An 11,060-nucleotide genomic window follows, 5' to 3' on the forward strand; every position below is an offset into this window, starting at 1 on the left:
TTCTCAAATGACTGACTCTCCTGGTTCACCAACTACTTCTCTGGCAGTCTCTATGGGGGTACCACAGGGTTCAAATCTCTGGCCGACTCTTTTCTCTGTATATACCAACAATGTTGCTCTTACTGCGGGTGATTCCTTGATCCAGCTTTACGCAGATGACACCATTCTGTACACATGTGGCCCTTCTTTGGGCACTGTTAACAAACGTCCAAACGAGCTTCAATGCCATACAACACTCCTTCCGTGGCCTCCAACTGCTCTTAAACGCTAGTTAAACTAAATCGCTGCCCGTACCAGCATCACTACTCTGGACGGTTCTGACTTAGAATATGTGGACAACTATAAATACCTAGGTGTCTGGTTAGACTCTCCCTACAGACTCATGTCAAGCATCTCCAATCCAAAATTAAATTAAAAAACGGCTTCCTATTTTGCAACAAAGCCTCCTTCACTCACGCTGCCAAACATACCCTCGTAAAACTGACTATCCTAGCAATCCTTGACTTCGGTGATGTCATTTTCAAAATAGCCTCCAACACTCTACACTGGATGAAGTCTAGCCCCATATACCACCCATCACTGCGACCTGAATGCTCTCGTCGGCTGGCCCTCGCTACATATTCGTCTCCAAACCCACTGGCTCCAGGTCATCTATAAGTCTTTGGTAGGCCGCCTTAACTCAGCTGACTGGTCACCATAGCAACACCCACCCATAGCACGTGCTCCAGGAAGTATATCTCACTAGTCATCCCCAAAGCCAACGCCTACTTTGGCCGCCTTTCCTTCCAGTTCTCTGCTGCCAATGACTGGAAAGAATTGCTAAAATCACTGAAGCTGGAGACTCTCCCTCACTAACTTTAAGCATCAGCTATCTGAGCAGTTTACCGATCGCTGCAGCTGTACCCAGCCCATCCAACCGCCCCCCCAACTCATCCCCGTGTTTTTATGTACTTTTTTTTGCTCTTTTGCACAGCAGTATTTCTACTTGCACATCATCATCTGTACATCCATCACTCCAGTGTTAATTTGTAATTACTTCGCTACTATGGCCTATTTATTTCCTTACCTCCTTACTCTATTTGCACACACTGTATATAGACTTTCTATTGTGTTATTGACTGTACCTTTGTTTATCCCAAGTGTATGTAACTGTTGTTTTTTGTCTCACTGCACTGGCCAAGTCGCAGTTGTAAATGAGAACTTGTTCTCGACTGGCCTACCTGGTTAAATAAAGATTAAATACAAAAAAATCTTAACTTTATTATTAGCATCACCCAAATGGATACTGTCTAACGCGGTTCTTCAATAATGACACAATTCTTAATACTGTAGCAAACATTATATTAAGCAGGACATTCAAATAAGCCTTACAATTATAATCAAAAGTAGTGTGAAATGTACTCATAAGCATTCTGGAAATGGAGGTTCCTCCCCTGAGTTTTCCCCCATTCACATTCAGAATACATTTGCTCACCATTTTTGCTCTGGCAGATATACTACATTCATAACTATCGGTTTCCTCATGAGCAGATATACTACATCCATAACTAGCGGTTTCCTCATTAGCAGGGAGGTATTTCTGCAATCAAATTGTTTGTGCATCGCCCTTGTGCCGCAATTTTATTAAACACAGAAAGGGGCCTATATTAGAGACCAAAAGTCGTCTGGCACTCTGCTTAGTTTCAACAACACGAATAGCTTATTTCTAGTCTCCCATCATCAATGTTACTACTAATGTGAAAACAAGGCAAAATATGACTATTCTTGCTCATTTTAAGACATTTGTCAAATAATTTTAGCATTCATTACAGACGTCAATTGTTGTACAACATCATGGCTACTCTGTTGGCCTCACCTTTCTTTTACAGTGGTTTTCCGCTGTTGTGGGCCTTTAATCATCCGACTTTGTTGCTCACACAGGAGAGAGACGGTACTATCGTGGATCCTCTGGGGAGCCTCAACAGCATCATGATGCTGAAGAGGCAGAGAAGAGTCTCTCCAGATCTCTTCCTACAGTGAAGAGAACTCACTGCTGCTCTGACATTGGGAAGATATTCACCTTACCAGGCATTAAAATTCACACAGGAGAGAAATCTTATAGCTGTGCTCAATGTGGGAAGAGTTTGGGTCAATCTGTGGAGCTGACAGTGCACCAGAAAATACACACAGGAGAGAAACCTTATAGCTGTGATCAATGTGGGAAGAGTTTTGCTACATCTAACCATCTGACAGTGCACCAGAGAATACACACAGGAGAGAAACCTTATAGCTGTGGTCATTGTGGGAAGAGCTTTGGTCAATCTGGAGAGCTGACCGTGCACCAGAGAATACACACAGGAGAGAAACCTTATAGCTGTGATCAATGTGGAAAGAGTTTTGCTACATCTAACCGTCTGACAGTGCACCAGAGAATACACACAGGAGAGAAACCTTATAGCTGTGATCAATGTGGGAAGAGATTTGCTTCATCTGGCAGTCTGAGTCAACACCAGATAATACACACAGGAGAGAAAGCTTATAACTGTGATCAATGTGGGAAGAGCTTTGCTACGTCTAACCATCTGACAGTGCACCAGAGAATACACACAGGAGAGAAACCTTATAGCTGTGATCAATGTGGAAAGAGTTTTGCTACATCTAACCGTCTGACAGTGCACCAGAGAATACACACAGGAGAGAAACCTTATAGCTGTGATCAATGTGAGAAGAGATTTGCTTTATCTGACAGTCTGAGTCAACACCAGATAATACACACAGGAGAGAAAGCTTATAACTGTGATCAATGTGGGAAGAGTTTTGCTACATCTAACCATCTGACAGTGCACCAGAGAATACACACAGGAGAGAAACCTTATATCTGTGGTCATTGTGGGAATAGTTTTTGTCAATCTGGAGCGCTGACCGTGCACCAGAGAATACACACAGGAGAGAAACCCTTTAGCTGTGATCAATGTGGGAAGAGATTTGCTTCATCTGGCAGTCTGAGTCAACACCAGAGAACACACACAGGAGAGAAATCTCATAGCTGTGACCAGAGATAATCTGATAAAGGATCTCTGATTGAATATTAGAAAATACATACATGAAGGAGTTGATTCATGATTTCATGTCACAATGTAGAATGTTTTAACATTGTAGTAAGAGTATTTTAATGATGTCACAATGTAGAAGCCTAAACGTTTGCCCCGGGCGAAATCCAGGCGAAAAATCCCGGCTCTGAAATGGAAGAGTACTATTTATGTGATTTAACAAAAATTGACAAACAAGAGATCAAATCAAATGTATTTATATAGCCCTTCTTACATCAGCTGATATCTCAAAGTGCTGTTCAGAAACCCAGCCTAAAACCCCAAACAGCAAGCAATGGAGGTGTAGAAGCACAGTGGCTAGGAAAAACTCCCTAGAAAGGCCAAAACCTAGGAAGAAACCTAGAGAGGAACCAGGCTAAGAGTGGTGGCCAGTCCTCTTCTGGCTGTGCCGGGTGGCAACCCAGACAGGAAGATCCACATGTGGCCCAGGAGTGTACCACATTTCCCCCTCAAGCTGGACTCAATTTTTGTTTCTTTCTTGTTAGCGGAGCTTGCTCAGCCAGTGATACACCCGTCCGGTTACCTCCTGCGGGTGTTCTTCTCGTATCAGGCGAGAAGCGTAATGGTGTGGTCTAACGCGGGTCCTCGGGCGGAACAGCTGCCGTGGCACTTTGGTCATGCGGCCAAGTGGCTGCGTGCGCACCCCGAGGTTGAAGTTGCCCGAGTAGGTTTAGACCACAGGCACCTGTACGAGGAGGTCAGGCAGGCAGGGAGTCCTGCGCCCGTAGCGGGCATCTCGTCAGTGGTCTGGGAGGGAGTGCAGGCGCGGGGCCTGGACAACGGGCTCAAGGACCTGAATTGGTTGAGCCTTCATAAGCGTTTGCCGGTACTTTCCATCTTGTACCGGTATAGTTTGGTGCAATCCCCCACCTGTCCAAGATCCTCTTGTGGGGGAGGGGGGGGGGCTAAGAGAGTGGCGGGGGGTAATTTGTCCTCCCGGTTTGCCTCAGCCCCTTGCATTTTAGTGGATGACTCCAGTGAGGGGTCGGTGGATCTACCAGACTGTGCGCCATGCCTTCTGGGACTGTGCCTTTGCCGGACTAGTCTGGGCTAGGGCACGGGTGATGCTAGTTGTGGTTAGGGGTGATTTTGTTTTGACATGGGCTAGGCTAGAGAGAGGCGTAGGGAGAGCAAAGGGAACGGATAGGGACAGGTTTCTGCTCTGGCTTCTCATGAGTCTCTTTAAAAAGGGATTGTGGGAAGCCAGGAAGAATTTAGTCAAGACAGGGAGAGATTGGGGGGTGGAAGGGATAGTGAGAAGGGTGGAAGGTGATTTGAGGGGGAGGAGAGGAAGTGGGGGAAGCATGCGGCACGGGAGAGGTGGAAAGGGGGTTTAGGGCTGGGGGTGTTAGAGTGAGTTTGGTAAGGGGATAGATTAGGGAAGGGGAGATAGGGAAAGGGTTAGGTATGACGGGGAGGGACGATGCTCCCCTGAGGTTTGTTTTTGTTTGGTGATTTGGTTTTGTAAATATAAGTAATTAAGAATGAATGAGAGATATGATTTTGTAAAGTGTGAATGGTATTGATTGTAAATAAATTATTTTAACCACCTTTTTGGTTTACTTCCTGTCTTTAAGTTTGTTGTGGGCAGATTTAGTGGGTCTCATGGTAGGTGTCTTTCATGACCCAGTTGTTGTTACTAGTCAACTTCCAGTGAACACCCCCATAGTGTCTTTCAGAGCCCTCCTAAAAAACAAGCTAATATTTTGGGTTGGATATTGCATCCAATTAATATTTCAATCAATGGAATTTCCTTAATGTTCATTAGTCTTTCAGTTGTTAATCTTCTGTTTGTTGTGTACTAAATATTTTTGTTTATTTTCATTTCGTTTTTTTCCTGTGAAGCCATTGTGTTGCATCCATGTCTGAAATGTGCTGTATAAATAAAGCTTGATTTGATTTCAACAAATGAACCCAACGACTCTCTTATACGTCCCTCTTATAATAATAATAATAATATAATAATAATAATAATATATGCCATTTAGCAGACACTTTTATCCAAAGCGACTTACAGTCATGTGTGCATACATTCTACATATGGTTGGTCCCGGGAATTGAACCCACTACCCTGGCGTTACAAGCTCCATGCTCTACCAACTGAGCTACAGAAGGACCTTAGTATGAAAAACAGTATCAATCCCACTTTTCCAGCCTGCTGAAGATGTGGTGGCGTGGTAAACACCACCCCCAGCTCTACCAAGGGCTTGAGGTGGTCTCCCACAGCTCTGCTTATGTCATGCTCTGTGGCCTTGCCGTTCCATTTCTTGACTGCCCCTGCAACACAGAAATAAACATATTTTGTCATATTATACAAAACATAAGTAATGTCTATGGCCTCAGTTACACCTGGCACCTAAATGTGACTTCTGTCATCTGATCACTCCAAACTGCATTAGGTTCAGATCTACCAGGATGGGCCTTTAAATAAGCAACATAAAGAGGTGGGGTGAATGAGTGGGGAAAAGTACATTCTACACAAATGTCCTTCATAATAGCAAATAACAAATGTGTGTGCCTGAGGGGAAATGAACTTTCATACAGCCACAAGGGGTGAGAAATTACACCAATATCAGTGGACAATTGGCACTAATGTAAATAAACATAGATGATGGAACATACTCCCTTATGCTGACGTGATGAACCACTAAGGGGACATAAATATTTACCATCTAAACCATGTCTGGCTGTAGAAGTGTTCTTAACCAGTCCCTCAACAGCTCTCTGACTGAGCTCCATCCTCGTTGGGTCTTCAGAGAAGAAGAAGGATGGAAGGATGAATGGATCAGTTAGTCAAAGTGTAGAGCTGCTGTCTGACAAAATCACTATTTTAATAGTTCATTAAAGTAAATAAGGCTCTATGACTGCTGAATATTAACTATCAATCACTTAGATGTATTTTCAGGTAGCTATACATCCCTGGGACTTCCCTAGCCCATTGAAGTTGGCATTTAACATGGTTAAGTTAGGGGTTAAGGTTAGGGTTTAGGGTAGGGATGTCCCAAGAATCCCAGATAGCATTAACCATTGTACATTTCTATCAGATGTGAAATGGCTAGCTAGTTAGCCGGGTGTGCGCTAATAGCGATGGTAACAATGTTTTGTGGGAGGCAGTTATTGATGTGTGCAGAGTCCCTGGTTCGAGCCCAGGTAGGGACGAGGAGAGGGACGGAAGCTTTTCTGTTACACATTCTTCGGTCTCTTTTACGTAGCAGGTGTAAAAGAAACAGACAAGACAACTAGGCGCTCAGGTCATTACGGTCATTGTAGTTAAAAGAAATAGCATCTAATTATGCGTAACTGTATGTGGGGTTGTTAGAGAAGAATGTGAGTGTCAGCCCAAACAATCTATTCTAGCACCTCATCAGGTTCTGAAAAAGTCTTCATTGATGTGTTCCTTCTATTCAAGGGCACAGCAGAGGAACTTCATAGATTCTACTCCTTCATCAATACAAGCAGTGAACATTGAAATTCACCCTCACCTAGGCATGAAACAAGTTACCCGATGGTTGGTCTATACTTTTCTCGTCAATCATTTTAAATACTATACTTAACTAGAAATCAACCAATCCTCCATTGTTACCGCAATAGAAAGGTCAAATGCTTTTTTTATCTAAAAATGTAAAGTGCTGGGCAATGGTGAGAAATAAAATGGTGCAGTTTGAGGCCATGTGGCGGACAGTGATGCAGGAGCTGGAGATGGAGGTATGTTCTAGTGGGTCTGGGCAGGTGTGATGTGTTAATGGAGATGGAGGTGTGTTCTAGTGGGTCTGGGCAGGTGTGATGTAGTTTATGGAGATGGGGGTGTGTTATAGTGGCTCTGGGCAGGTGTGATGTAGTTGATGGAGGTGTGTTCTAGTGGGTCTGGGCAGGTGTGATGTAGTTAATGGAGAAGGAGGTGTGTTCTAGTGGGTCTGGGCAGGTGTGTTGTGTTAAGTTCTTAACTAGCCTACCTGGTTAAATAAAAATTAAGAACAAGTTCTCATTTACAACTGCGACCTGGTCAAGATAAAGCATAGCAGTGTGAACAGACAACAACAGAGTCACACATGGCGTAAACAATAAACAAGTCAATAACACAGTAGAAAAGAAAAAGAGTCTATATACATTGTGTGCAAAAGGCATGAGGTAGGCGAATAATTACAATTTAGCAGATTAACACTGGAGTGATACATGATCAAATGGTCATGAGATACTGGTGTTCAAATGAGCAGAAAAGTAAATGAATAAAAACAGTATGGGGATGAGGTAGGTAAATTGGGTGGGCTATTTACCGATGGACTATGTACAGCTGCAGCGATCGGTTAGCTGCTCAGATAGCAGATGTTTAAAGTTGGTGAGGGAGATAAAAGTCTCCAACTTCAGCGATTTTTGCAATTCGTTCCAGTCACAGGCAGCAGAGAACTGGAAGGAAAGGCGGCCAAATGAGGTGTTGGCTTTAGGGATGGTCAGTGAGATACACCTGCTGGAGCACGTGCTACGGGTGGGTGTTGCCATCGTGACCAGTGAACTGAGATAAGGCGGAGCTTTACCTAGCATGGACTTGTAGATGACCTGGAGCCAGTGGGTCTGGCGACAAATATGTAGTGAGGACCAGCTGACTAGAGCATACAGGTCGCAGTGGTGGGTGGTATAAGGTGCTTTAGTAACAAAACGGATGGCACTGTGATAAACTGCATCCAGTTTGCTGAGTAGAGTATTGGAAGCTATTTTGTAGATGACATCGCCGAAGTTGAGGGTCGGTAGGATAGTCAGTTTTACTAGGGTAAGTTTGGCAGCGTGAGTGAAGGAGGCTTTGTTGCGGAATGGAAAGCCGACTCTAGATTTGATTTTAGATTGGAGATGTTTAATATGAGTCTGGAAGGAGAGTTTACAGTCTAGCCAGACACCTAGGTACTTATAGATGTCCACATATTCTAGGTTGGAACCATCCAGAGTGGTGATGCTAGTCGGGTGTGCGGGTGCAGATAGCCACGACCAGTGATCATGAGATTCATCTCCAGGACAGCGAGGGAAATGACATGGAAAAGTGCAAAGAAAAATGACTATTTAAAGAAGAACAACCTGAGGTTCAAGGAGGATCTGACAGCATTTGACAAAGAAGCTCGGAATCGTCTGTGGCCGATGATTGAGAGAGCAAGGAAGGAGGGGGAAAGTGCATACTTTGATGGGAGCTAAGGCTTTTGTTAATGGAAGGGAAATTCACGCTGAAGCCTAGTTTGTTGACTGCTGGATTTATCAAGTGAGTTGTGCAGGACTGAGTTTTATTTGCATCTGATAAAACTTTATATTTTTTGAGGAAAGAGCATTGTTTGTGTGAGCCAAACTTTTTTATATATATATATATTTCTTTTATGGCAGGGAAATTCGCACTGACACTTAATGTTAGCTTGATGGCTATTCGTTTTTACCAATCTATGGTACAATTTTATTTGTAATTGTATAAAAATATATATAATTTAGGTCAACCACTTGCGTGGTGCAAAGGACTGTTTTTATTTGCAACTAGTAAGAACTTTGCTTTTTGTGAGACCCTGATTCTTGTGAACGTATACAAGTTTAATATTCTTCATATAGTCACTGTGATAGTAAATGTCCATTTTTGTTTTTTTCTATTAATGCCAGGGGAATCCGTAATTTTTTAAGAGACAGGAATGAGGTTTCTAAAGCAGTTTCCTGTATTGATTACTTTTCCTTAGTTTCCGGTTTGAAAATGAATATCAGTCAGTCAGTCTTATTTCCACTCAAGGATTGTGTTTTACAGGAAGTATATGGTATCCCAATTAAATATAAGGTTACTTATCTTGAAATTGTTATATGCAAGGATGAAAACAAAGGAGTGAATTGAACTTTAACTCCATTGAGAGAACAAAGAAGAAATTGAACCTCTGGTTGATGAGAGATATTTCGTTATACGGTCGGATATTATTATCCAGAGCTGAAGGGTTATCCAGGTCGCTTAATGTCTCGTTATCACTTGACTTACCCCCTAAAATTGTAAAGGACTTAGATAAGATTCTTTATAGTTTTATTTGGAGGAACAAGCCTCACTATCTATGAAAATATATTCTCACTAATACCCAAGAACAAGGTCTTGAGGTTTTAGATTTCAATACTCTAAATAATACTTTTATAATAAATTGGATTCTTAAGTATATTAAGAACCAGAACAGTATTTGGAATGTCTTCCCGAAGTATTTATTTGACTCTGTTGGTGGTTTAGAATTTTTTCTTCGATGTAATTTTGATATTGATAAAATCCCAGTTAAGTTGGCCAAATTCCATAAGCAGGAAATTTTAGCTTGGATGTTAGCGTATAAACACAATTTTTACCCCTCACAGATACTTTTTATGGAACAACAAAGAAATACGAATTTAAAAATAAGCCTCTTTTTCATAACTGGTTTGAGAATAAAATTATTTTGGTTGGTCAGTTACTGAATAAGGATGGATATCTACTCTCATATGGGGAATTTCTTGACAAGTTTATAATTCCAATAACCCCTAGAGAATATGCAATTGTTTTTGATGCGATTCCAAGGGGCGTTGTCTCTTTTAAATTCCTCTGTGGTTGATGTAAGTAACATAGATTTACATGAAAATATATTCATTGGCAATATTAACATCAAAGATAAATGTAGTAATAAACAGATTAGGAATATTGTTTGCGATACTACAATTCCCTCAGCAAGATTATTTTGGTCAGATATCTATGGTGATATACAATGGGGGAAAGCATGGAAAAATGCTAACAAATATTGTATCAGTGTTACGGATACAAGTATCCTGTGTGTGTGTTTCTTTTCTCTCCTTCTCCCTTCACAGGTGAAAATCATCACTTCCCAATCAGTCAACAATCATCAATCAGAAGACACACCTCCTCCTGTTTCCTACCCAATCACAGTTCCTTTCCCTTGGTTTAAAAACCCCATCAGTTGGTTGCTCTAGAGCTCAATCTCTCTGTAAATGCCATGTCTGTAGATCTCGCTGTTTCACTCGCTCTTTGTGTATTAACCTCTCTTTTGTTTGACCACCTCCATAGCACTTTGTCCTCACCTGTGAGTATTGTTTTTGGTTATGGTGTTTGTTTGCTGGTGGGAAAATGGGAAACCAAGATAAGTCGCCCATGGGCATACACTACCCGTAGGTAGACTTTGTTAAATACACTAGTTAGAACTGGGTGGACCACCCACTGTATTTTTGGTTAGTTAGCTGTTAAAGTAGGCTAGTCTAGCTTAGGTTTTTTTTGAATACTTATTGTTTCTTTCCTTGGGTCCAGCTCAGCCCCTTTTCCTGCTCCCCCCATTACTGTGTGTTTACAAATAAACCTTGAGTTTGACGGCAGATTTCAGTTGTCCTGGTTATTTCGTTCACACTTTGTCACTATTATAATTTGCATGAGTTATGTTACCGGTCTCATTACCATCCCCCCCCTAGACTGTCGGGCCAAAAGGGTTTCGTAACAATCAGTAACAAAGTAAAGGAAGTTTCATTTAAAATGTTACATAGAATTTATCCTGTTAAACATGTTTTGGAAAGATTCAAGCTGAATATTGAATATCTGTGATTTCTATGGAATGGAGACTATTTTGCATGTATATTTTGCCTGTTTTTATAGCAGAATGTTTTAGATTGACATACAGCATTTTGTTACCTCAAGCTGAACCTCGGCAAGACGGAGCTGCTCTTCCTCCCGGGGAAGGACTGCCCGTTCCATGATCTCGCCATCACGGTTGACAACTCCATTGTGTCCTCCTCCCAGAGCGCTAAGAACCTTGGCGTGATCCTGGACAACACCCTGTCGTTCTCAACTAACATCAAGGCGGTGGCCCGTTCCTGTAGGTTCATGCTCTACAACATCCGCAGAGCTCGACCCTGCCTCACACAGGAAGCGGCGCAGGTCCTAATCCAGGCACTTGTCATCTCCCGTCTGGATTACTGCAACTCGCTGTTGGCTGGGCTCCCTGCCTG

The 11,060-nt window shown here is 42.3% G+C and overlaps 1 protein-coding gene across 1 annotated transcript in view; it reads left to right on the forward strand.

Annotated features, from left to right (window-relative positions):
* Window positions 1–3,502, forward strand: part of LOC118386781 (zinc finger protein 420-like) — a 30,632-nt gene extending 27,130 nt beyond the window's left edge. Inside the window, exon 5 of the mRNA XM_052524724.1 lies at window positions 1,943–3,502. Within this exon, the coding sequence (XP_052380684.1) occupies window positions 1,943–3,041 (1,099 nt within the window). The 3' untranslated portion in view covers window positions 3,042–3,502. The remainder of the gene's footprint in view (window positions 1–1,942) is intronic.
* The last annotated feature ends 7,558 nt before the right edge of the window (window positions 3,503–11,060 follow it).

Source organism: Oncorhynchus keta, chromosome 8 (genome assembly GCF_023373465.1).
Source record: "Oncorhynchus keta strain PuntledgeMale-10-30-2019 chromosome 8, Oket_V2, whole genome shotgun sequence".
NCBI lineage: Eukaryota > Metazoa > Chordata > Actinopteri > Salmoniformes > Salmonidae > Oncorhynchus > Oncorhynchus keta.